The sequence below is a fragment of the Borostomias antarcticus genome (genome assembly GCF_949987555.1).
Source record: "Borostomias antarcticus genome assembly, chromosome: 21".
Classification (NCBI taxonomy): Eukaryota; Metazoa; Chordata; class Actinopteri; order Stomiiformes; family Stomiidae; genus Borostomias; species Borostomias antarcticus.
In genome coordinates, this window is record NC_140254.1 from 15,912,736 (window position 1) to 15,940,504 (window position 27,769).

Sequence of the window (27,769 nt, forward strand, 5' to 3'; positions counted from 1 at the left end):
CTCAGATATTGGCATTGGAACAAGCTTGATGCATCCTGAAACAATGGCTGTTTAGATCCTGTTTGGTGCCAACAATGATTAGACCATTACACATAGTTCCAATTAAACACTGCATTTAGTTTGTCATTAACATACTGTAGACCAACACCTCAGCACTATAACATGTCCAGAGAGGATATTTTGTCATTCTGACCCGATAGTAGGTTAGTGCAACTGAAATAACTGAGCGCAAGTATGTTATTTTTTTATTTTTTTTATTTTTTACCTTTTACCTTTAGGCCTATTTTACCAGATTAGTCCCATTGAGATCAATGGCCACAGGAGACCTGGCCAAAATAGCAGCATAAAAACAAAACAGAAACAACACGAAAAATATATATTTTTTAAAACAAGGACACATAAAATGCGTTCAATGTTACAGAATGTACAAATTAAAATATTGACACGTAGGCTACCCGACAGAATCACTGAGCGAGCTTTAAGTAGCTATGCCACCTTGTGGGGCTAGAGGGGTATCTGCTGCAGGGAAGGTTGAACCGCATTCCATTATAGTAGGCTTATTTATGTTGGAAAAACATTTAGTCAACTTCTCTCACATTCATGTCTTATGTCTACAGTTGGCCGCATGTCGCGAAACCTGCCTCACTCGGGGAAGTGTCACCACAACAGGGGTGGTTGGGGACGAAGCGACTCACCTGGAAAATAATTGAGCGCTACTTTTTATCGCGTTGCTTGCGGTGTCAAATGCTAGTTCCTGTGTAGTGTGAACATGTGTTTGACTCGCCGTTTAAACCCAGTGATAGGGTGTACAGAGATAAACTCCACTGCAGTCACTCCTACTTCTCCAGCGGTGTCTCTGTGGGACGGACGGACGGAGGGGGTCATATTCACCATGCGGAGGATGGCGGAGGAAACGCAGCGGACCGAGAGGTGAGCGGATTGCGGCTACTTTTAATTGTTTGTGGTTTTATAATTACTATAGGCTAATGCTAGTTTTTGATTTCTCCACGTCGGGTTGTCTCACTGTTAAAAGTAGGTCCTATTTGATGTACACTTTAGCTTCCAATGTATTCGTTGCTTGATAGTTTAAGTTGATATGATTTACCCCCTCGGCAGCCTGTTGAAAAGCCGTGGATTGCTGGGTGCTCCGTCACCTCGCTCATAATGACAGGACTCAGAAAGATAGCATAGCACCCTTCCTCGGCTTCTAGATGAGACAACGACCTCGTCTATGGATTTGAACTGTGTGGTTTTACATCATAATAAAACAATTTGAGAGTTGAGAGTGGATTCGAGCCTATAACAAAAATGTTTTCCTGAAGTGACTGGACTAAACTCATCTATTGGCATAGATAACACAAAAGCACAGGTCAAAGTTCAGTAAGTCATAAGATTTATGAGGTTTCTTCTAGAACAGCTTACGCAATGTGTCTGCGTGTCTGCATGTCTGTCTGTCTGTCTGTCTGTCTGTCTGTCTGTCTAGTTCCTGGATCTCTAGTTCCTGGATCTCTAGTTGGCTTCCTTCCTGGTGTCCCACCTCCTCCTCCAAGCTAAACGATGCCGAAGAAAAAATGTTGAAGTGTAAGAACAAGAGTTTATTACTGTACACCATTTCCTGTCACCATACACCATCTCCTACTTCTGCCACTCGATATGTCCCATGTCACTTCCTTCTCATGTTGATATGAGCACACGCCCGTTCTCCCTCCACCTCTCTCCTCCGCCCCCCTCTCTCTACCGCCCCCCTGCTCTGAACTCAGCGGTGAGCAGCCCGTTCTCCGGGCAGCGCGTGCGGATATCCAACGGCAACTATCTCTGGACCTTGGCCTTCAACTCCGGGACTCCGCCCCTGGCCCGGCCTCGGTCTGATCCCCGACCCCCCCTGGTCCTGCTGCACGGCTTCGGGGGCGGCGCGGCTCTGTGGATCCAGAACCTGGACCCCCTGTCCGCCTCGGGGCCCGTCTACGCCGTGGACCTGCTGGGCTTCGGCCGGAGCAGCCGGCCCGTGTTCAGCGCCGACCCCCAGGGCGCGGAGGAGCAGTTCCTGGCCGCCCTGGAAGAGTGGAGGGAGGAGCTGGGGCTCGGGGACATGGTGCTGCTGGGACACAACCTGGGAGGGTACCTGGCCACCGCATACACCCTCACACACCCACACAGGTGAGAGGCTGGGACAGAGAAGGGTGGGTGTGTGTGTGTGTGTATGTGTGTGTGTGTGTGTGTGTGTGTGTGTGTGAGAGAGAGAGAGACAGAGAGACAGAGAGAGGGAGAGGGAGAGTCAGAGTGTGAGTGTGTATACATGATTAGAGAAGATTGGCTACCATGACAGGTGAATTGTGTGAGTGAGTGAGTGAGTGAGTGAGTGAGTGAGTGAGTGAGAGTGTGTATACATGATTAGAGAAGAGGCTACCATGACAGGTAAACCATGTATATGTGTGTGTGTGTGTGTGTACAGGGTGAGACAGCTGATCCTGGTGGAGCCGTGGGGCTTCCCTGCGCGTCCAGAGAACGCCGACCACGAGAGGAGCATCCCAGTGTGGATCAGAGCAATGGGGGCCGTGATGAGCCCCTTCAACCCCCTGGCTGGCCTCAGACTGGCTGGACCCCTGGGTTAGCACACACATGCGCGTACACACACACACACAGAGTAAGAAACAGAAGTGAAAAGGCTGTGGGCTTGTGAAGGTGTTGATTTGTGTGATCTCTCTCCTCAGGTCCTATGCTAGTTCAGCTAGTCAGGTCGGATTTTAAACAGAAGTATTCTTCTGTATTCGATGACAACACTGTATCTGACTACATCTACCATCTGAACGTGCAGACACCCAGGTACTTACACACACATGCACACACGCACACACATACACAGACACACAGACTGCTAAGTGTTTCTCTGTCTCTCCTCTCTGTAGTGGGGAGACAGCATTTAGGAACATGACCATTCCATATGGTTGGGCCAGGAGGCCTATGCTGCAGAGGGTGGGTGAGATCCGAGCTGACATTCCCATGTCCATCATCTACGGCTCTCGCTCAAGCATCGACAGCGACTCCGGAAATGCCATCCAGAAAACCAGGCCCAACGTGGACATCAGGGTGAGAGGGTTGGCTAACGTTGTGTTTGTCAGAGGATGGAACAAAAAATAGTCATTTAATGTTAGGAAGTTCTCTCTCTCTGTCCCTCTCCGTCTCTTTCTGTCCCTCTTTCTATCCCTCTCTCTCTCTATCCCTCTCTCTATCCCTCTGTCTGTATCCCTCTTTCTATCCCTCTCTCTCGCTCTCTGTCTCTCTCTATCCCTCTATTTTTCTGTCTGTCAGGTGATGTGTCTTTCTGTCTCTCTCTCAGGTGACCAAGTGATCTCTCTCTCTCTCAGGTGATCAGGGGAGCCCTCTCTCTCTCTCTCTCTCTCTCAGGTGACCAGGGGGTCAGCAGATCTGTCTCTTTCTCTCTCAGGTGATCTGTCTCTCTCTCTCTCTCTCTCTCTCTCTCTCTCTCTCTCTCTCTCTCTCTCTCTCTCAGGTGACCAGGGGATCAGCAGATCTGTCTCTTTCTCTCTCAGGTGATCTGTCTCTCTCTCAGGTGATCAGGTAATCTGTCTCTCTGTCTCTCTGTCTCAGGTGATCAGGGGAGCTGGCCACTATGTGTTTGCAGATCAGCCAGATGACTTCAACCAGGCCGTGCTTCAGATCCTGGCCGGTATGAAGTGAGAGAGGGAGGGGGGGGACTGGACCGGAGAAGGAGGAGAGGGGCGAGAGCCAGGAGGAAGGAGAGCGTGTCCAGAAGGAGGACGAGTCGACCGGCCCCGGGCTCAGTGCATCCCAGCATTGAGAACAAACCAGGCACTCTTAATTCCTCTAATCCGGTAATTTGTCTTTTTCATACTCAGTCCTGTGATGAATGCAGACGTGAATATAGGAACAGGAGAAGAAATATTGAACTGGATGGTTCTCAATCGCTGAGCAAGCTACTGTTTGCTGTAATGGTGTAACATAACACTAATACTATGTCATCAAGTGTCAAAGTCCAGATGATACCTGAGGTAGTGTGTACAGGTGTGTCACTAATGTAAATAACAGTTGTAAATAAATGTATGGTCTGTTAGCTGCTCTTTTTTTCTTGTTTTCTTTGTATGTTATTTCAAACAGACACACATAAAATCTACTACGCAGCAAACCAGTCTGACCTTCAAATGCGTCTGACCTTCAAATGCTGCAAACAACTGTTGACCTCCTTGTGCTCCAGCTACCCTGTAACAGTGCCAGAGAACCAGAAGAGGCTCTTTGCTGGGTTGACATAGAATCAGTTGTTCTTGGAAACAGTTGTGCAACATTTCACTAGATGTTTGATAAACAGAAACTGTTGAAATGGGGGAAAGTTGACTGGGACTATTTTTCATGTTTCACAAATTGTCAGTTTCATATCCTCAAATTCCAGAGAGTGGGTGGTTTTGGTCACCTCCTACCATGGTGGGTTTTAATCCCAAAGCAATTCCTCATAAATCAGTCCTGCAGGGGGCGATAGAGTACCATCAGGCACCATGTCAATTGCCATGACAGAAAAGGGTCAAGGTTCAGTTTAGTGTGCGCGCACACGTGCATGCATGAGTGCCAGTGTTTACATCTGCTCTGCGGGCAGCGGTCAGTAGGACTAAGAGGCGCTCCAAACACTAACCTCCATCCTCAGCTAAGAGGCCTGTAGATGGGGTTGTCAATAAGCACTGCATCTATTAATACATACGTTGATATCCATGTGTGGATATGTAGCTCCAGTCCCGATGTGATGTGGAAGGTTGTGTGGTGACAGGAGAGCGGAGGACAAAGTTAAGGGATGCGTCCAGATTCCAGAACATGGTGTTTTTTTCAGAGGCTCCACATTGTTAAAAGGCTCAGCCTGGCAGGCCAAGATAAAGGCAGGGCGAACGTGTTGATGAATGGCCTCTCTTTATCTGCCTGGTTTTGACCAGCATTGTGCGCCACCCAATGCATTGAGTCTGGAATGTCACACAGTTTCAAGTGCAACATTATTCAGGAAGTCATTTAAAAGTTTGCTCAAGTTTTTCCTAAGTAGCCTACAAGTTAAATAAGATGCTGCTTCTCTCTTCTTGGTGGCAGCTGAGGCGCTGAAGGACCATCAACGTTCATAATTATATTTAACTGTGACACTTCACATACAGTTCTGACACTTCCCCTTTGGCATTGACATCAGCCCCCCCCCCCCTTAACGTGCCGTATCCTGGCAACTGTAGCCACGGAGAATGTCTTCAGAACCAGTGGAACTGCAGGAAATGATGTGTGCGTGTTCTGACCTATACTTCTATTAATACATCCATGGTTCTGACAGGGGAATTATGGGATGTTTGTTTACTTGAGAATGCTAGCTGGTGTGTATCGAGGCGGTGGGTGATATTCAACAGCTAACTGTAACACAAGCACATACACACACACACACACACACAACACATGCAGATAGGCTTTGGACCTGGCTCATGTCTACAGAACCCATAGTGTCTGAATGGCAGATAGCAAGCAATACCTCACAGACACTTGCAGCCCCCTCACGTCCACACACAAACAAACACACACATTTCATTTCACACACTCACATTCTCATTTCATTACAAAAAGAAAATCGAGGCAGTGCACTGACAGGCGCGGGAAAGGGCCTTTCACACTGAGTTTGGCCATAATTGAAATTCTGAAAGGGGATGCAGTGCCAGTACACACACAAACACATTCTTTTTTTAAAGCTATGAAGATGGCAGCATGCCTGAATGCTTCTCTGTTTGCCTATCAGAGGAAATATGAGCCTAAGTAAAGAGTTGGATCACAGGGCTTGATGGTTTATCAATAATCAACACCGCCGCCCACGGCAGTGACCGTCCCCACACTGCAGCTCTGGTCACCAGCAGCTGCTATAAAGCCCACATCTGCTGACCTCTCCCAGCTACACTGACTGAGGCACATCACGGATCGTAAGGCTGAGATACTATTGGTAGATTATCAACTGTATTGATCCCCGAGGGGAAATTCCTTTGTTGTGGCAATACACATGACAATACATACAAAAAAGGCACAGTAGGCATATAAATGCACACAAGGGCAATAAGGCACAATCGGGTACTATTTACAGTACTGTTTACAGTACTATTTACAGAAAGTACAGCAACAGAGTCTAGAGTCTCAGCTGTACTGTCGATTCAGGTCAGTCAGGCTGTCAAATCAGTCACATCAAGCTGTGGGTCTATTCAAGTAAACCAGGAGGGACGTATAATGTATATAATATATATAGTAGGATCTAACAGTAGTAGTATAATATAACAGCAAATTGAATGTCCTGTCTATGAAACGCTGGGCACCAGTCTTAGCTCCCTAACTGGCTCCAGTCCATAGTGTCCATCCAGTGAGGGGATGCATTGAATAGTCTGATGGCAGCTGGTAGGAAGGACCTATGGAAGAGCTCCATGGAGCACCGTGGTAGGACCAATCTGCCGCTGAAGGTACTCCTCTAGCTGGCCAGAGTGTCATGGAGAAGGTGGGAGACACTGTCCATGATGGACCTCAGTATGGCCAGCATTCTTCTCTATGCTACTGCAGTCACTGAGTCCAGGCTGACCACCAGTACAGAGCCCGCCCTCCTGATCAGCTTGTCCATCCTGTTATCGTTCGCCACTCGCTACAACAGACTGGTAGAACTACGGTACATACACCAAACGACCTGAGCCTCCTCAGGAAGTAGAGTGGACTCTGTGTCTCCTGCCCATACCAGCCTGTTGTCCAGGTGCACACCTGGGTACTGTTGTGACTGCTGTTATGCTCCTGCAAAATTTTGCTCCTAATGAAGTGGTGTGCCTGAAGAGGCGGGGCCGGCAGATGCGCTGCTGATGACCTGATGGGCTGCACACCTGCCCTTAAAAGGAGGCTCAGGACGAGCGACAGAGAGCGCCCCCTCGACACGGCCGCCATGCCACTCTTTAGTGTGATTATCTGCTGTTAAAGGATTACTAGATTGAGTTTATTCCTATTTGTGTTTGTTCGTAGTGGTTTTAGGGGGGATAGTCATGAATTAACCGGTTGGTTTCTTTTCCTTTTTTCTTCTCCCGCCGGGGCCCAGACCAGATATGGGGAATGTCTTTTAGTTTGATTATTATTAAGCAGATTATGTGTCGTGTGTAGGACCATGGCCTAATAAAGCCTTGCATTGATTTTTGGCATATTCAGCGACTCTGTCCATTTTCTTGTGACTTGCGTCTTTATTTATGTGTATGGCTTGTTGTAGCACTTGGTTTGGCCGTAACACTGGACAACCTCAACATCAACCCCCTGGATGGAAATGAGGGGTTAGAGGCGCCTTCTTCCTCCTGAATTTGCCTGGTTTTCCCATGTTGAGCTGCAGGTGATTCTGTGCACACCACCCAACTAAGTCCTCTACTAGGCCTCTGTATTCCTCCTCCTGTCTCATCTTACACATCTGACAGAGTCCACTGAGTAGGCTATTTCTGCAGGTGGCACGTCTCCGAGTTGTAACTTAAGTCTGAAGTGTAGAATGTGAACAGAAAGGGGGACAGAACATTCCCTTGAGGGGAGGGGGGTTTGTAGTGTAAAAGCTTTGTCTTTTGTCTGCTTCCACCTCAATCCAATCAAATCAGTCAATCAGTGAATCTATACTCAGTCCAGAGTCCCACAACTCATTCCCATCACAGTATGTAGGCCTACTAAAATGTTTATCCAAGATTCCTACGGTGTAAATAAACTGTGACATGTATCCTTTTTTAGTTAGAGCTATCTGAAGCCGACCATGCTCCTCATATTCACTGTAACATCTCCAGTGTTTATGAAAAAAATGACATTTCACTGACATGGTAGATGTGACGTGACATTTTTCTGAATTATGCACACTATCTAAAATACTGTCAAATTGTATTTTGAATTCTGTCCTCATCCTGTCCCCCTTCACCAATCAGACATGTTGCTGTTGGCAACCCCACCCAATCCCCATTTAGGACTACAGTACATCCTGCCAGATTGATTGCCCACTGATTGAGCACAGCCGCAGTTACTCTGCAATTAAGAAGACAAGTCAAAAAGCGTGTTACACCCCAGCCAGGTTTGTCGTAGCATTCACCAATGTTCTCACATGTGGAAACTAAGAACATAATCTACGAACACGGAAGAGCCTTCTTAAGTAGGCTACGGACGATTTGTGATTGCGTTTACTTCAAATCTACAGTTGTATAATATGATAGTATGCAATACTTGTAGAATTTATAATAAGATAAGATTGACGCATGCAAAAACCTCTACAAATGATTTATAGATGTTTTAGAGACATTAATAGTTTACACTTTATATTAGCACATGCAAAAACCTTTACAAATCATTTGTTAAACATGAAAAACAAAGACTTCTAGTAATTGGTGTAAAATGTTATTCTTAAAAGCAATTAAAAATGAGTTACTACACATTAACTAATGTTATTTAATGTTGAACAAATCATTTACAAGTACTGTTGATGTTATAAATCATCTACAGATCGTTTTTGAATGTTAAACTAGTGTATTTATAAATGATATATGACTCATTTATAAACATGTATAAATTATTTGTTAATGGTTAGTTCATTATAAACTAGTAGTTTATAACAGTCTTTGGGGCTGCAATAATGTCTACAAATGATTTGTAGACTTTTAGTAAATGTTTAACAAATCATTTGATAAACATGAAAAACAAATAAATAAGGCATTCTTAAAATCATTTACAAATGTTTTACTACATATTAACTAACTAATTAATTTTGAACACATCATTTACAAGTAATGTTGATAATGTGTTATAAATCATCTACAGGTCATTTGTGAATCTTTAACTAGTATATTTACAAATCATTTATGAATAATTTACACATGTTTATAAATGATCTGTTAATTATTAGTTAATTATAATTAAATGTTTTATAAATCATCTACAGATCATTTGTGAATGTTTAACTAGTATATTTACAAATCATTTATGAATAATTTACACGTTTATAGATGATCTGTTAATGATTGGTTCATTATTATTAAATGTTTTATAAACCATCTACAGATCATTTGTGAATGTTTAACTAGTATATTTACAAATCATTTATGGATCATTTACACATGTTTATAAATGATATGTTAATGATTAGTTCATTATTAACAAATGTTTTATAAATGCCTTATAACTGATCATTATTATAAAGTGTTAACGAAGAGCATTTAGGTCCAAGGCCCCTAATTACTGGAATCACTTACCTGTTGAGCTTAGATCCTTCTCATCCCTCAGTTGTTTTAAAGCCCTGTCTTCTTATTTTGAAACAAACTGTACTTGTTATCATTGAATTTGTCATCACATTTTTTGCCTTTTGGCTATATTTAGGTTGCAACATATTCTTGAACAATTTCATGTTGTTATTGTCATTATGTCTTTGTTTTGTCCTGTGAGCTTATTTATTTTGTTGCTGTTTTGTGTTGTATTAATTGTATTTAATGTTACTGTCTAATTGTATTTTATGTTATTATTGGTTTGTCCTGTGAGCTTGTTTGTTTGGTTGTTGTATTGTGAATTGTATTTAATGTTATTATTGTCTTACGTTATGTGTAGGACCCCCTCAAAAACGAGTTGGGACAATTCAAGGGGTTTTATCCTACTAATAAAACAAACTTTATCATCAACTAGTCTCTATGAGCTCTTCTGATGCCTGGTGCTGAATCACTTTCTCATGCATGCACACACACCCATGCATGCATGCACTCATGCATTTCATTGTGCAAGGTACTGTATCATGTACATATGACAACAAAACCACAATATAGATACACAGCAGCATCTCACAAGTGTGCTAGGTTAGGTTCAGTCACTGCCCTTGTGTGCATGCGTGTGCGTGTGTGTGTGTGTGCTTGTCACAAACACATGGAGTCTGGTGTGTCTGTGACCCATCCCGGGTCCATCGTTCCTCCCTGTGAAAGGCCTGCTGCTGAGTGGCTCTGCGCTGGCCGGACTTGTGTGTGGTCCATCCAGTACAGGTTCTCTCCAGTGCTCCTCTCCCTTCCTCCATCCCTCTGTCACTCTCCCAGGAAGCGCTAGAATCGGTGGAACCAGGACAGCGGAGCCGCACCGCCCTGTCGTCTAACCACAGCCTATCACGTGTCGCAGGCCAAAAAATGGGGGGTGACTGCGCCACGTCTGTGCGGCAAATATGTCTACGTTTACTGAAAGTACAAACCCTCAACAGGAAAAGATCGGAACAAGCCCAGACTTGTTTTTTGTACATGTTTATCACACAGTACAATATACAGTACAATATGCTCAATACCAGATTTTATGGCACATCCATTTCTTTGTACATTTTGTTTGCAGTCGTTGGTATTGCTGTGAGGCTACAGGAAGTGACATAGCTGGTAGTTCTGACTCATGGCAGTCAGCTAGATAGATGCAGTACACTGGTGGCAGGGGCCTCGATGGGGAGTAAGGTAGCAATATACATGCACTGTCAGGTATAACCCACAACCATCAACACACACCAACACCTGGAACACTAGAACACTGGTCAGCAGCCATAGTCCTGGATAGATAGAGAGAGAGAGATTGTGTGTGTGTGTGTGTGTGTGTGTGTGTTTTGGGCTGTTACATAACATACTGCACCAAGGATCTCCAAGACCAGGAGTAGAGAACACAAGCCTATGGGATTTAGTAGTCTAGGGTCTGACTAAAACTAAACATATCTACAATACAGGAAATACTTGAAGTACTATTGAAAGTACTACATTTTTATACATATTTACAAAGTCTGTTTAAGCGATTCAGAGTTGACAACATGGTTGACAAGTGTGTCTTTTCCATTCAAGACAGTGCTACATTGAAATACAAAACACATTGTGAAAAACTAGGATTATATACTACGTACCCGCAACACATGGCATTTCTAAGGTCCTTTTCTTTGTTCCCAATTCCATTCAAACCAGGGTCATACTTCAGTCAGCATAAAATAGAGCGACATGATTGTCTAAAAACATGAACAAATAAATGAACAAAAGAATAATCTAAAACTAAATAAATAATGTGACATCTAAAAGCAAATAAGGCAAGGTAGAGACGTTAGGAGAGTAAAGGGGGGATGTGTGAAAGTGATTAACAGAAGATTGTCACTGTGCAACATCAAGTAACAACGCTGCAGCGTCTTCCAGCGTCTGCAGGACGGAGACATCGCCCACAGCTGTGGTCAGCCTCCACAGGGCCCAGCCTGACCCCTCTCTGACCTAGTCCAATCACACTCTGTGTGCAAAGAGTGGTTTGGCGGTTTTCCAAAGTGCTTTAAGAGGTAGAGAAAACAAATCAAAGCAGCCGTCTACGTACGCACAGAACAGACACAGAACAGACACAGAACAGACACAGAACACGCGCAGCACATTGGCGTGAAAACTGAAAAGCCAGGGGCAAGATGTGTTTCTGGCATCATACTGGCTGGCAGATGAGGAGTGAGAGGAGAGAGAATTGAGGAGTGGAGAGGAGAAGAGGGGAGAGGATGTGAGGTGAGAGGAGAGAGAGGAGAGAGAGAAGAGAGGAGAGAGAGGAGGAGAGAGGAGAGGAGAAAAGAGGAGGGGAGAGGAGAGACAGGGGTAGAGAACAGAGTTCATAGGAGCGTTGCTGGACATGCTGTTCAGATGACCTGGCAGCAGCTGTGTGTGGTGGGCGTGCAGAGCAGGGCGTCCCCGGGGCTTCTGTGGATGTTGACTGTCAGGGTCTTGTCGGCCAGGGGCGCCTGCAGCGCACGGTTCTTCAGGTTGCGGCGGTTCTCCCGGGCCAGGTCCAGTTCGCCCAGCCGCAGCGTCCCCGGGCAGGGCCCCTCCAGCAGGGCGTCGCCCAGCGGGTCCAGGGGGGCCCGGCGGCGCTGGAGGTCCCCGCGGGGCGATGGCCCACCCAGGAGGGAGACTTTATCCAGGCTGCCCGTGGACCCCCCCATGCACATCCTCCACATGGCGCGGTCCTGGCGCTCCCCAGCCCCGCCCCCTCCTCCTCCCCCGCTCCCTCCCCCCACCCCCCCGCCCCCAGTCAGGCTGTGGAACTGGGAGCTCAGGCATAGGCTCATCAGCTTCAGGCTCTCCACCAATCCACTGGTGGCGGCTTTGGACGAGCCCCTCCTCTGGCCCGGGCTTGTGCAACCGGGGGGGCTGCTCTGGCCCGTGGCCCCGCCCCCTCCCTCCCCCACTCTCGTCCCCCCTCCCCCCACCTCCCAGGGGCCCCCAGCTGCAGGGTCGCGGACGCCGGTCTCGGGGCGTGGGTCGGGGGGTGTGGTGGCCACCGACGCTGAAGGAAACGCCCCAGCACTCGTGTCGGTGCAGAGGACGAGTGAGGGCTTAGTCGGGAGAGCCGGCCCACATTTTAATCCCCGGTTAAACTCCTCCTCCTCCTCTTCCTTCCTCTCCTCCTCTCGCTCCTCCTCGTGTATCTGGTTGAGGACGGGCGCGCTCCTACGAGACGCCAGGCGGCTAGCGGCGGAGGAGGAGGGAGAGGGCGGGGCTTTGCTTCGAAGCGCTACCTGAGCAGGGAGGCGGGCCGAGGGGGACGGGCACTCTTCCCCCTCCTCCTCCTCCTCCTCGCCCTCATCCTCCTCCTCGTCCTCCTCCACGCTGAACAGACTGGGGCTCCGTGGCTTGGAGGGGGCGGCAGGCGACAGACAGCCCAGCCGCAGGGGGTTGGAGCGGGGCTTGATGGGGGGCCCGAGCCCCCTGGCCGGGTTCCAACCAGGTCCGGACTGGGCGTTCTTTTCGTCCGGGTGCCGCTGACTCAGGTCCAGCAGGGCCGTTTTAGGCCGGGGGCCGCTGTGGAGGCTCTCAGCACTGCGGGCGGGGGACTGGGGCCCCCCGGGGTGCGAAATGGAGGGGCTCCCCAGGCCGTTCCCGATGTCCTGGTGCACGTCCACCCTGGTGGGCCACGACTGCCTGGAAGGGGTTTGTGTACAGACGGAGGGGGGGGGTTAGTGGTGTATAGAGTGCCTAAGCAGAAGCAGGAATAGAAAACCCCCATGGACCCTCATTCGGAAAAAATATTAGCAGTAGAAAAATAATTTCTTGATCCTGATTGAAATGTGCCATGACCATCTTATAATGTTTGTCAATTTTAGTCATCTCGGTTAACTTGCAAGTTAGCTAATATTATTAGCTAGTTGACATTACACTTGTGTAACACTCAGTGAAGCCTTGTGAAGCCAATCTCGTATGCCAGCTGAACCGTATATGCGAGCCGGAGCCCATCACGTTGACTGGATGACTCGAGAAGCATGCTACATTTATCTCGCATACATAACATGTTTTTGTGGAGTAGTATGTACTAAATAGCATGTAGTAGGCGAGTTGCAGTATGTACTATATAGTATGTACTGTAGCATGTAGTATGGACATTCGGACACAGCCTATCTCTTTGTTTCTCACTCCCTTGGACAACACTGTGGTGAGTGACAGATATACAGCACCGCAGAGTCAACACTACCCTTAGAGATTTATGAGTGTTTGTGTGTGTGTGCATCATATGGGTTTGTGTGAGCGTATGTGTGTGTGTGTGTGTGTGTGTGTGTGTGGTACCTGAACTGGGCCTTGCCGGGGCTGGAGGATCGTGTCTGGCTGTGCTGCTCTCTCTCCTGACGCTCCCTCAGCGTCCTCTCAGCCAGGAGGAAGTAGGTGGCTGTGATGTGGTTATACTGGTCAGACTCCAGAGACCTGGAGAGAGAGAGAGAGAGAGAGACAGAGAGAGAGAGAGTGTGTATACATGATTAGAGAAGATTGGCTACCATGACAGGTGAATTGTGTGTGTGTGTGTGTGAGAGAGAGAGTGAGAGAGTGAGTGAGTGAGTGAGTGAGTGAGTGAGTGAGTGAGAGTGAGAGAGTAACCTCGCCCCTTAGTCAAAATAAACAATTATATTCACTTAGTAAATAAAACTAGCTGTTTCCCATTTGTTCCAATCATTTCCCGATGACAAATTTGAAACTGGTGTGTTAACTGACTTGTGTATATAAAGCCTACATTCAATGATGTAACCACAGACAGCATGGATTCTAAAAGAAAGGCAAACTGGAGAGAGGAAGAAGCGCTGCAACTCGTGGAGTTAGTGGAGGAAAGGGCACAAATTGTAAAAGGCAAATTCAGTCCCACATTAACGAGTGCTGACAAGAAAAAGACATCTCCACACTTTTGAATGCGTCGCAGATCTCCTGCATTCGCTCACCATCTGACTGTGAGAAGCAGCGGTATAACATTATTTCCAAAAGCCGCGCTGAAATAGCTGCCTTTAACCCTAACCCTCCTCTCCTGGAAGTATTACGCACGCCTCTGTCTTCTCAGTGCCATCACAGGCCTCTAGTGGCAACTCCTAACCAGCTGAGAGACCTCTGGAGCTGTCTTAAATAACTGGGAGAGTAAGAGTGATTCTTAGTCTTAAGAAATGTTATATCTTGCTTTTATACTTAAATTTGAGAGTAGGAGGAAATTTCAGAAATTCTCAGCACTTAATACTAAATTCTCAGCACTTAAGACTAAAATGGCACTTTAAGAAGCTTGATACTGTAAATACGGGCCCTGTTTTCCAAGTTCGGTTTGAACCGTAGGAGCCGACAGCATCGTTTGAGCGCAAAGGAGTAGAGGAGAAAGGTTTCATTTGTTTTGTCTTGTAGTAGCCTATGTTTCTTTGCTCTTTCTAATTAATTCATGATTTATAATTCATTTCAATGTCCAAATGCTGCTCTGTCAATATGTACAGTGTTACGTAATGCCAATAAAGCCAATTTAATTGAATTGAAAAATGTAATTGAAGGAGAGACAGAGAGAGAGAGAGAGAGACGGAGGGGGAGCAAGAGCATAAATGAGTGCTAACTACTTGCAAAAAACACAGTCATGCATACAAATGAGGGAGATGGTCAGAGCCCAGACAGAGATCCCGGCTGGGCCTCAAGAGGAGGTGACAAGGGTGGGGAATCAATTTAGCGCTGCACCAGCTGAGAATCAGGCATCAATAGGGCTGTAACTGATGAATAAACTGATGGTGGCAGGTTGGGGGCGTTATTAGGTGTGGGACCAGCTGTTCTGAGGCTTGATGGCTGATACCCAGGGATCAGGCAAGATGACAGTTATCTAGATGGATGAAACGGATTCATTACCAACTAATGACAGTTGTCGGTGGTGAGTGTGTGAGCGTGTCTTACTCTGTGACGGTAAGTGTGTGTGCGTGTGTGTGTGTCTTACTCTGTGACAGTGTCGCGGTCTGTGATGCCCCCCAGCACCATGCGTTGGATGATGCTGCCGTGCTCCTCCTCTGATAGGCTGCGGTATGACACCAGGGGTGTGGTCAGCTTGGTGGCAGGGGAGGGGTCAATGCCCTGGAGCCAATCATGTCCCTCGATCAACTCCAGTGAGGCCCGCTTCTTAGGATCTCTCTGTAGCATGTGGTCTATCAAACTGAAGAGAGAGAGACAAGACCATCACTCTGTTAGGAGACATCAGCCTTACACCCACTCTGGAATATATCAAATCAAATCACATTTTATTTGTATAGCGCATTTCATACACAGAGGCAACACAATGCGCTTTACAGAGAGGAAGGGAGGGGAGAATGTACATGTACATAAAGATCCTAACCCCTAATTTTCCCGAGGGAAGCAAAAAACAGTTCACCCAGAGGGCCAAAGAAGGTGAACTTTAAAAATTCTTCCCTGACCTCGATCTGATCGAGCAAGCTGCTGGAAAATGGAACTGGAGTCTAGTTGGGCCTGGTTAGGCCTGGTTTATTCTGAGTACCCAGTATTTCTCACTACGGCAAGCACTTCTGGGAACAAGCTATGATATTCGTGGACACCAATGAGAATCCGATCAGATTTTGAACCATATGCTCATTGGCCCGCACAGTTAGTGGGCTGTGCGGAGAGGCTGATTGGTCACTGACCGCAGATTTCCACTTTTCAAGTATTGCTAACGAGTCCTGCACGCTTAGTGAGGTGTCGGTATAGCATATCTGGCACTCAAGGTGTGATTTACTTGGACTTTCTTCCACATTAACTCTCACTTCACAGAGGTTTTTATTACACAAACAGCAAAGTGTATTACTACCTAAATGAGTTTAATTTATTCCCGACTATACGCTCACGATGAAATAATGTTCAAATGCAGCTGGATTTGAAAGGTAGGTGCTGGCTCCGCCCCCTCTGCCCATGTTTTGTGGTGATTGACTCCAGACTAGGCCTGGTTAGACCTGGTTAGGGGTCAGTTAGGCCTGGTTAGACCTGTTTAAGGGTCGGTTACGTCTGGTTAGGCCTGGTTAAGAGTCGGGTAGACCTGGTTAGGCCTGTTTAAGGGTCGGGTAGACCTGGTTAGGCCTGGTTAAGAGTCGGGTAGGCCTGGTTAGGCCTGGTTAAGGGTCGGTTAGGCCTGGTTAAGGGTCGGTTAGGCCTGGTTAGGCCTGGTTAAGGGTCGGTTAGGCCTGGTTAGGCCTGGTTAAGGGTCGGGTAGACCTGGTTAGGCCTGGTTAAGAGTTGGGTAGGCCTGGTTAGGCCTGGTTAAGAGTTGGGTAGGCCTGGTTAGGCTTGGTTAAGGGTCGGTTACGCCTGGTTAGGCCTGGTTAAGGGTCGGTTAGGCCTGGTTAGGCCTGGTTAAGGGTCGGTTAGGCCTGGTTAGGCCTGGTTAAGGGTTGGTTAGGCCTGGTTAGGCCTGGTTAAGGGTCGGTTAGGCCTGGTTAGGGGTCAGTTAGGCCTGGTTAGACCTGTTTAAGGGTCGGTTACGTCTGGTTAGGCCTGGTTAAGAGTCGGGTAGACCTGGTTAGGCCTGTTTAAGGGTCGGGTAGACCTGGTTAGGCCTGGTTAAGAGTCGTGTAGGCCTGGTTAGGCCTGGTTAAGGGTCGGTTAGGCCTGGTTAAGGGTCGGTTAGGCCTGGTTAGGCCTGGTTAAGGGTCGGTTAGGCCTGGTTAGGCCTGGTTAAGGGTCGGGTAGACCTGGTTAGGCCTGGTTAAGAGTTGGGTAGGCCTGGTTAGGCTTGGTTAAGGGTCGGTTACGCCTGGTTAGGCCTGGTTAAGGGTCGGTTAGGCCTGGTTAGGCCTGGTTAAGGGTCGGTTAGGCCTGGTTAGGCCTGGTTAAGGGTTGGTTAGGCCTGGTTAGGCCTGGTTAGGCCGGCAATACAACTGTTCTTCTCCAATAGAACATCGCAACTTCCCAGGGTTATAAATAGAGACTAGATTTTAATGGATTAATTAAATACACTTAACACAGTATGGACCTCTGGTACTACAGATGGACACAACAGAGTGGAAAGCAGGACAGAGAGAGAGAGAGAGAGAGAGAGAGAGGGATTGAGAGAGTGAGAGAGATAAAAGAAAAGAGATGGGGTGCAAGGGGGGACTAGAGTGAGAGACTCTCTCTCCATCACTCCTCTCCTGTCCTCCCCACTCTCCCTCCTCACACATCTACAAACATAAAATATGCAGCACCTGCAGAGTACTCTCAAACAGTGTGTGTGTGTGTGTGTGTGTGTGTGTGTGTGTGTGTGTGTGTGTGTGTGTGTGTGTGTGACTGTGTGTTTGCGTGTGTGTGTGTGCGTGTGTGTGTGTGTGTGAGTGTCTGTGACTGTGTGTGTGTGCATGTGTGTCAGTGCAGTATTACTCACTCTCTGCATGCATGGGTGATGTGTGGCGGTAGAATGTATTTGCAGTCCATGATCATGGTGAGGGTCTCGCTATCGTTGGCCTCCTGGAACGGGGGCTGTCCGCACACCAGCATGAACAGAATCACGCCCAGACTCCAAATATCTACAGAGGAACGGGGAGTCAGTCTTAAAGCTGCAGTGCGTACAGTGCTTATCACAACCTACAAAGCTCTTATGGCCGTACAGACTACACAATTTTTCACAATGGTCACCATGTCAGATTAGGCGTGGCTGGGACACCGGCAACACTACACGAAGGACCGCGACAAATCATCGTATGCTGTCTTTCACGACCATGCATGTCATTGTGCGAGTTCAGGTAGTTCGGTCAAGAAATTGTGAGTCATGGAAGAAGTATTGTACGCACTGTATTCAAGCTTTATTTATACTCGAAATGATGGTGGCGCTGTGTTGTGCCAAATAATTCAGACTAGGGATGTTAACAGTTAATCGACTATCAATTAATTGCCGATAAGAATTTACTCGAGTAAGATTTGGTTACTCGATGAATTGCTTTTTTATTTTATTTTATTTTTTATTAACAAACGTTATCAACAGGAGTTGTGTGAAATGTAATCAGAAATAAAGAAAAAATGATTGTGGACCCGTTCCTAGGTGTCTCGAGAGCAGTATGGGCTGGCTATCCTTCAAGGAGAACTTGAGGTAACGGATGTGTTAACATGTAAAGAACACTCCTCCTATTGGTCAACGTCAAGGTACGTCGTAGGCATGGTCGCAGGAGATCTCAGACTAGGCAGGAAAATACAAAAAAATTGGACATGCTAGACTTCTCGTCGGGGTGTCCTAGGGCGTCCCAGACGCCAAATCGCTGATTTTCGATTATGTCACACTACAAGGCTTTTCGTCTTTCCCGACGTTCATAATCGGGCCCGACACGGGACACTTTGTCGGCGACAAAAAATCGGCCCAAAATCGGGCTGAATTTGTGTAGTCTGTACGGGCCCTTAGACAAAACAGAAATTAGGCAAACAATCATGAGGACATGAAGGCAGGCAGACAGCAAGTCAGATGAACAGCTTTGGCTGAATTCCAGCTGACCTACATAGCTGAAGCCTGGCCCCATTCAAATGAAGCATACTTCATATTTGACCAGGACATCTCCGTAAGCCTTGCCGTGTCTAACCAAGGGTGAAACCGCTGCTAGCACACACACACACACACACACACAACCGCAGTGCGTTAATGGGTTAATCCTTCACAAGTGTAAGTAATTAATTTGGTCTGGGCCGCTGGCTGAACATCCATCTCCTCAAACTAGCCTCTTTCTTCTCTCAGATATGATCCACAGACACATATTCTGATGAAGTCCCACTGACAAGATAGAAAATGCAGACAAGCAATGCAACAAATGCCAATTACTGTCTTGACCACATTAAGCTTCTTTCAAAACTGTCTTTCAGGGCGCCCCGGTAGCTGACTGGGTATGGCGCATGTCCTCTCCTCTCTCTCTCCCATGTTTCCTGTCTCTCTCAAACTGTCCTGTCCCATTAAAATCTGAAGAGCCCTTAAAAAAAAAACTGCCTTTATTATAACAAACTGCATAATTCACCAGCCGTTAAACTGCAATAATGGGTCGCTTCCCACTCCTAGAACCTAGATATATTTTAAACTCGCAAACCTTCTGTCCCTTTCATTTATTTGTGGATAGATCCACATGCATTTACTCACTCTGTGTGCATTCACACAAAACAACATTGATTTATGAAACACATCTGACGTCTAACTCACCAACCTGCACAAGTTCTCAAATCCAATCTACAACCAAATCTACCTTCATACAAGTACGGTAGTAGGCCTACGTTAATAAAGGTATATTTTATATTTTTAGGAATTATCAATAAAGTGCTGATCTATCTATCTATCTTAATTTACTAATTTATTTATCTATTTATTTATAAACCAGCTGTCTGACAATGCTCCAGATAAATGTATTTATAAACCAGCAGGGTGACAACTCTGGATAGCTTTATTTATAAACCAATGGGCTGACCTCTCTGTAGATAACTTTATTTAAATGCAGAGCTTGTCCCAGTATCAGTGTTATTTACATGTTAACATCACCAGCATGGCTATTAGTGGTGACAGACAGTGGTGTACTTAGAAAACACCAATCTCCTGTTCTAATGGCCTTGTCTTGAGACACAAGCCTATCCCCATATCAGCACCCCCTCATTTCCTCTGAGCTAATCTGGCTCACTCGGTATCCCAGTGGCAGTTGACATTGAGCAACCTTCTAGGTGTGCTCAATGTAACTGAACTTGTTCTGCGAGCAATCAGTAGAAATTAAAACGTTTAGAAAGAGGACTCTCTCTTAATCCTGTGCAATAAGATTTTTCCATTTCATGACTCAGTCACAAGTGAACTCAACCAAGAGAACCCTGACTCAGACTGACCCTGCTTATCATCCGGTCAGACCACAGACGCAGCTGTGTGGATGGACGAGCCAACCGGCATGTTGGCACGGCGACACCTCGAGTCCCTCACACCTGACCAGCAGGCGTTACCTTGGCGACAGCTGGCCCTGTTAGCTCAGAACTCAGCCGGCTGTGTACTTCTCACCTGCATCTCTTCACAACCACAATCTGCTGCTCTGCTAACAGGGCACGGCATATGCAAAGAGTGTTAATGAAATTTCAGTATCACCAATGTGTTACCCCCAATTTGTTCCTTTCCGTTGTCCTATTTGATTGATCTTCTATGTTTATTGTGTTACGACCTCTGTGAACCTTCTTTCTCATCCGTTCCCATAGAATCAGTCTGTTTAGAAACACCATTTGCTCTGTGACATCACTTCCCTGTACCCTTTGTCTCTGAGTGTACGTCACTTCCTCCATACCATTCTATAAGAGATCCTGCACTGTTCAGTCCCAGTATTCTGATGAGGGAAACACTTCCTGTTTCAGAATCCGATTTGCAAATCGTCATCCAGAATAAAACTATCGTATTTTGTTTAACACCAGCTTGAATCGACCACATCGCGTAGTACCAAGTATAGATTTTCATCCATAAGAGCCTGACATTAAACATCAGATCATCCTGACATTAAAATCCTGACATTAAACATCAGACCTAATTAACAGAGTGCACAAACACAAGCACATCCAGTACACATGATCATACATGTGCAGACATGAAATCTCTCTTTAACCCTCAGACAGGATATGAAGGGACCACTGACCTCAGACATCCAGAGCAACCCCACTTACTGCAGGGTACTGTGTGTAGTTTATACCCAGTAACACGCGCGCGTGCACACATACATACATACATACATACACACACACACACACACACACACACACACACACACACACACACACACACGCACACACACACACACACACACACACACACACACACACGAACAGTACATGTAGACAAAAAACACAGATACACACACACACACCCAAACAAACAGTACATGTAGACAAAAAAACACAGGCACACACACACACGAACAGTACATGCGGACAAAAACAACACAGGCAGACACACACACACACACACGCACATAGGGTCCTCGGCATCTGCAAAGGCAGCTAAGATCATGTGATCTGCACAAAATAGGGGGATTAAAGCAGAGCGAGAGAGTGAGATTGCCCCCGTGTCTCCGCTCAGTCGGAAAAATGGAAAAACACTGTCTTTTTTTTTGGCCTCTCTCTTTTGGTCTGCCTCTGGGTGGAGGGGCGGAATACTGATGCTCGCTCTCCCTCTCTCCCTCTCTCTCCCTCTCTGTCATTTACTTCTTCATAGCTGTGGCTGAGCCACGATGGTACCGCTGACAGGGGGGGGGTCATACAAGAAAAACTGAAAAACACATCAAGGCGCGGAGAACCAATTTCACCGTGAATATTCTCTAAGCTATGAGTAGGTTATACCGAGGCTGTTGTTACGTTCTGATATAGAAAAAAGAAGAAACCACACACTCAGGTCTAGATGCAGAAGACAAGTGCAAGACTGTGACAAAAGCTACGGCCCAAACGTCGTCCACTAAACCTTTTTTTGCATCTAGATCTAAGTGTGCGGTTTCTTCTTTTCTTCTTTCTGTACCAGTATATTTCCTACTACCAGCAACTCTTTGTTTTCTTCTCTTTGCTAAGTATTGTTACTTTCTAACTTTAACTGGCAGCCACAGCACCCAACGTGTGATGACTTTCTATGAATTCATGCAAATTCAAAGAAAGAGATTATCACTAAACTCATCATATGATTACGACTGTGTTGTTGTTTGGATAAACTCAAATACACAACATTCATGTTGAAGTGTCTTCTCTTTCAGCAACAGTACGAATTTGTTGAAAATGGATGATGTGCACCGTGTTACTGTTGAAACTGTATTCAAATTTTAAATATGAATGATAGCTGAAAGGTTTCAAAAGGAGTATCAATTTTACACAGGCAAGTTAATTAAAGACTAAAATCACCACTCCCTTTTGCTTCCAATGAAAATGCTGTGCCAACAAAATCTAAAAAGGTTCAAAAACATTTCACCAAAACACCTCTGAACACCATAACACATTTGCTCACTGAATTTCTTCCACCTGAGGAGGATCAGTGAAAGCAGCCTCAGATATTAACACAGGTGTGCCTTGAGATGTCGTCATGCTCTTTGGTGAGCCTTGGGCACAAAACGTCTGAAAACCACTGAGCTAGAGTCTACCCATGTTGGCATACCGTACCCTGCTCACCCCTGAACCACCTCTGCCATTCTAGAGGTGGGCAGATAAAGCTGCCAGTGTGCCGCAGGGAGGGGGGGTAGATGTTGATCATTCCTAGACTGGGCTGTCTGGAGAGCTATCGGCCACTCAGGGAGAGGGAGATAGGACTGTACATGCCGTACCTTCCTGCTCACAACACACGGTAGACTACAATGAATATGGCACAGCGTACAAAACCAACACACACTATGAAAACATGCACAAAGTACACACACAGCTAAGGCACTGTCCCAATCCATCTGGAGAAAAGATTGGAATAAATACTGTACCTGCCATGAATCACAATGGACTTGTCCTAAACCAGTCTAAACCACTGCTCACCCCGGAACACACACACACACACACACACACACACACACACACACACACACACACACACACACCTTTAAACCTGATTGTAGCCATAAAACGTAAACCTAACCCTAAACATAACCTTTTACCCCTAACCCTAACCCTATAACCCCAGAAAACTCCTAAACCCAAGCTTTGACCCCTAACCCTAACCATAATATTGTAACCCAGGCCCTAACCTTTGACCGTAATGTAATCCTGCCATTGAGGGGCCCATCAAAATGTCCTCACAAAGGAGGACTTTTCTGGTTTCACTATCCTTGTGAGGACATCTGACCCCACAATGATAGTTTAACAATAACACATGCACACACACATGGAAGCTCGCTCGCTCACCCGCTCGCTCACTCACTCACTCACCTACGGCGGGGGCATCGTATTCGTCCCCTAGTAGTATTTCGGGGGCGGAGTAGGCCAGGGAGCCACAAGAGGTATTGAGGTTCTTCCCAGGTTGGAACTTGTTGCTGAAGCCAAAGTCGGTGAGTTTGACCAGGCCCTGTTTCTCAAAGAACACCACGTTCTCAGGCTTCAGGTCCCGGTGCACCACGTGCAGTCGGTGGCAGTAGGAGATGGCATGGACGATCTGGGCGAAGTAACACTTTGCCTCCTGAGAGAGAGAGAGAGAGAGAGAGAGAGAGAGAGAGAGAGAGAGAGAGAGAGAGAGAGAGAGAGAGAGAGAGAGGAGAGAGAGAGTAGTAGTAACAGTAGCTTTTTAATTGATTTAATATTGATTTAAAATGCAATGCGTTTTCCAGCAGAGAACACACACTCACACACACCTCTTCGCTCAGGCCCCCCTCGTGCTTCATGATGCAGTCGTACATGTCTCCGCCATCGCCCAGCTCCAGGATGAGGTAGAGCTTGGTGGCAGTGTCGATGACCTCGTACAGGCGCACCACGTTGGGGTGCTGCACCAGCTTCATGCACCGCACCTCCTGGAACAGGTGAGCCCTGGCGACGGGGTCAAGCTTGGTCTTGTCGATCACCTTCACCGCCACCTGGAACGGCCGCAACGACACGAAACGACCATGTTATGTCGATTATGACCATTGTCGCAATCAGAATCCTTATCATTACAATCTTTATCGTTCCACCATCGTCATCACTACCATCTACCATCATCAATTTCATCATCACATCATCATCATCACCACCATCATCATCATCATCACCACCATCACCACCACCATCACGATCATCATCATCACCATCATTATCATCATCACCATCATCTTAACCATCACCAACATCATCATCACCTTCATCACCACCATCATCATCACCTTCATCACCACCATCATCATCACCACCACCACCACCATCATTATCACCTTAATCATCACGGTTATCCCATCATCATCATCACCACCATCACCATCATCACCTTCATCACCACCATCATCATCTCCATCACCATCATCACCTTTACCATCATCATCATCACCACCATCATTATCATCATCACCACCATCACCATCATCATCACCATCATCTATCATCATCATGATCACCATCACCACCACCATTACCACCATCATCACCATCACCAAAATCATCCTCCTCATTCTGTAGAAAAATCTAACTGTTGCTGAGAGGACCTTGGGGATTATGGGATATGAAGACATAAAAACCCGTACCTTTTCCCCAGTGAACACATGGCGTGCCAGTTTGACCACAGCAAAGTGCCCGCGCCCCAGAGTCTTGTCCAGGTCGTACAGGCCAGCGATCTTGCCGTCGTGGCCCCGCTTGAACCCCGCCATGGTCCCTGGGGAGTCAAGAACACTGCTGGTCTGAGCTCAGCCTTCCATTCTCCCCTCACTGGCTGAGGTTGGAAACTGCGGAGGGGAAGCTGGTCTTGGATATGCCCCTGTATGGGGACTTCTCACCAGGGCAGTTGGGGGGGGGGGGGGAAATGTTAGGAAACCTCAGAGGACGTGTAGGGTGGGAGGGAGGGTAATTAACACTCAGAGGGGGAGATCAGCTCCATGTCTTCAGCTCCATGTACAGCCTGGAAGAGGAAGAGAGGGAGAGAGAGGGGAGGTGGGAGGGCAAAAAAGAGACAGTGAAAGAGAGAACATTTCATAAGATACATTGTCCATATAGGTAAGTGCTCTAAAGCAATTCACCTGAGGCTTGATGTGCTGTTACAAGAACACACACAGACACACGCCTCTAAGCTAAGCACCCACCCACACATACACCTCTTTGTGAAATGCCAGCTAGGCATAGCGTTATCACAAACCTCTACCATTAGCCAAGAAAACAGAGGCAGATTCTGAGCCGTGCCCAAAGACATTCCTGACAGGTGATCCACACACAGACATGTTCTTTAGAGACCAGGACACAGCGCATAATAGTACACCAGGAGAGGACCTGTATGAACAACATCTCTTTTACGGTCATAAATCAAAAACAATGCTGTTTCTGTCTGTGTCTGTGTGTGCGTGCGCGTGTGAGAAGCGTTTCTCTCTAAACAACTAAAGTATCGGCCACTGGTATAAGCCATTAGCATCAGCTAATTCTGTTGGCTATATTTGACAGCCTGGGCCATGTCGGTTAGTAGCCAGAGGCCTGAGGATTATAGGGTTGACTAAGTGGAATCAAAGCAGACAGCTCAATCTCAATCAATCTCCTCCATTATTGGCAGCTTCTGCATTTGGAGATGTTTTCTGTACCCATAACTCCCCTGGTGTTAGTGGTTTTTTCTGTATGCTTATTGCTTACTGTACATCACTACTATGTATATTATTATGTGTGTGTGCGTATGTGCATGTAAGTATATTGTGTACATCCTAGAAGCTTACTTGTATCCGTGCCATGTTAAGGGACCCAACAACATGACAGCAATGGAATTATATTTAGACCCCTGCAATGTATTTTGAAAATGCGGATCTAAATAAATAATTCAAATGTGTGTGTGTGTGTGTGTGTGTGCGCGAGAGAGTATGTGTGTGGTTGTGTCTGTGCGTGTTTACCACAGCTGTCTGAAATAAAGTCAGGAGAGGAGACTATTTCTTGTTCATTCTTTCTGTCCTTTCTTGCAATTAACTCTTCCTGAAAACAAAGTCATGGGACACTTCTGATGGGTCAAATAAAGAGCAGCTTGTGTCGTTCCTGCTGTAGTCCTCTCCAGTCACACCAGGTCCTACACCATGCAACTGTGTGTGTGTGTGTGTGTGTGTGTGTGTGTGTGTGTGTGTGTGTGTGTGTGTGTGTGTGCTAGTAAGCTATCTCTAAAGCTTTGCAGATGAATGAGAGGAGATAACCATAACTGGGACACAACTAGCCCAGACAGTGTGTATAGATTGACTGTTATGACAGCACAAGCAAGTGTTATGTAACTGTACCGGATGCTATAGTAGGTTATTGATTTCGCTGTTAAAAGAACAGACTGTAGGACATTGGGTCGGTACAGTTCACACACCAAGGTCTGCTCCCAATTCCGTTCATTCCATCTCCACGACAGGAAATTGACAGTATGACAGACCTTGGAAAAGTCGAGGCTAAAACTAAAATCACTGAATCAAAGCTTCTGGAATAAGTACAAAGAAAAACGCCAATGATATAAGCCAATATGGGCCTAAAACTCTAGGATGAACAACAACAGTATCAAAAGAGATAAGTGAAAAAGCTGTTAGTAATATAGACCTAATTATTTAGCAGTGTGCATTCATTTTTGCTGTTGTTTTTCATAGTATCCAAGTTCTTTCTGACTGATCCGCAATGTGACAGGATGGCTGCTGTTAATGTCGATCTAGGCTAGCCTCTATAGCCAGGCAAACATTACCATGTAGCTCATACAACCTGCGCCTTTGATAAATGCGCATAATCACATATGCAGTGTTCAGTCTTAGCTTTCGGCCTCGAAGCATGCACGAAAAGCATATCGCCGCAGAAAAAACAGCACAAAGAGACTAGAATACATGTGATGGATGTATTAGCCTACCTGCTTGTATCCCACCGCTCAGGTGAATGTTCCCATGTCCTATAAGCGCTAAACGTTTGTCCTGTCGACCCTCGGAACGTTGTTCCAGGCCCACTAGTCTATTTTACTTTAGTCTTCCGTTTAGTAAAATATCTGACACATTATACGGGCTGTGTCCCTATCCACTGCTGAAAATAACAGCACTGTAGATTACTATACAATTACCAGCATCAGTGAGCGAATCTGTCAGTCAAGTCTCTCTCTCTCCACATTGCGCTCTGTTCGGCCCCATTCATTTCTGACGTCAGAGCTACGCACACCACAAAGCATGTTTATTTTTGTAACAAACAAAATAATGTTTATTCATGTCCTACATTGTTACACAAACAAACTGTCCGTGGTTGGTGGCATCTTTTCTGCCAGCAACAGCAGCCGAACAATATTATCTAGGCCTATTGTGTACATCATTCTATGGAATTTTGGCTTTATCTGATTAAGGATAGATAATGTTCATTATTTAAAAGTGAATGTACCAAATATTTAGTCCTGTATATAATTAACTATAATTATAGGCAATATACAGTCTGTCCTTTAGCGTCAACAGATAGTGGCCGCGGTTTCTGTCTGTGTGAATTGTGTCATGTGTGTATTCTTGCCCATGACATTCCAGTTATAATGTTCACTGTAACATATCCATGGTGACAGGTGTAGAGGGAACACACCTGGAGGGGCCGTGTGTTGGTGGATCTTTGGGTTGCACACCTTGTTTCTCACGCTCGTCCAGGTGCGGGCCTGGACACTGGTATTAGGTATTAGATTTAATAAATATTGAGGCATTGCTAAGTCCACTTTCATTTTTAGATCTAGATGAGGACTGTGCTGTGGTTGGGTAATCTCAGTTCTCTTCACTGAGCCAGTGTTGGTGCAAAGTTCAGTGTTATGTAATGTATTTACAAGCGCTTCAAAGGGATAATGGGACTTATGTTTGGCAAGGGAGAGGCATTCACCTAATGTCCTAAAAACAGTTTAACACTAAACAGGATTAAGGAATCTCGCTTGTGCA

General features: G+C 46.2%; 2 protein-coding genes across 2 annotated transcripts; one reads left to right on the top strand and one right to left on the bottom strand.

Annotated features, from left to right (window-relative positions):
* Positions 1–892: 892 nt before the first annotated feature.
* Positions 893–3,699, top strand: LOC311322862 (1-acylglycerol-3-phosphate O-acyltransferase ABHD5-like; the record flags this gene model as incomplete). Its single annotated transcript, XM_084454980.1, has 7 exons — positions 893–930; positions 1,484–1,581; positions 1,761–2,157; positions 2,453–2,607; positions 2,712–2,823; positions 2,907–3,087; positions 3,610–3,699. 7 exons carry the CDS (start codon positions 893–895, stop codon positions 3,697–3,699), a joined length of 1,071 nt encoding a protein of 356 aa, XP_084311106.1.
* Positions 3,700–10,324: 6,625 nt separating this feature from the next.
* On the bottom strand, positions 10,325–27,053 carry LOC311323123 (SNF-related serine/threonine-protein kinase-like). Its single transcript, XM_084455285.1, has 8 exons — positions 26,728–27,053; positions 24,419–24,789; positions 23,561–23,779; positions 23,142–23,388; positions 17,653–17,794; positions 15,247–15,459; positions 13,593–13,727; positions 10,325–12,953 (listed from the first exon to the last, which is right to left on the bottom strand). Exons 2-8 carry the CDS (start codon positions 24,539–24,541, stop codon positions 11,672–11,674), a joined length of 2,361 nt encoding a protein of 786 aa, XP_084311411.1. The 5' UTR covers positions 24,542–24,789; positions 26,728–27,053; the 3' UTR covers positions 10,325–11,671.
* Between the last annotated feature and the right edge of the window lie 716 nt (positions 27,054–27,769).

Bases quoted from the DNA above. Each gene is read 5' to 3' on its own strand.
- LOC311323123 (XM_084455285.1), bottom strand. From the start codon at position 24,541: ATGGCGGGGTTCAAGCGGGGCCACGACGGCAAGATCGCTGGCCTGTAC. The intron at 23,780-24,418 runs GTACGGGTTTTT...CGGCCGTTCCAG, and splicing joins ATGTGTTCACTGGGGAAAAG to GTGGCGGTGAAGGTGATCGA. The intron at 15,460-17,652 runs GTGAGTAATACT...CTCTCTCTTCAG, and splicing joins ATCACCCATGCATGCAGAGA to TTTGATAGACCACATGCTAC.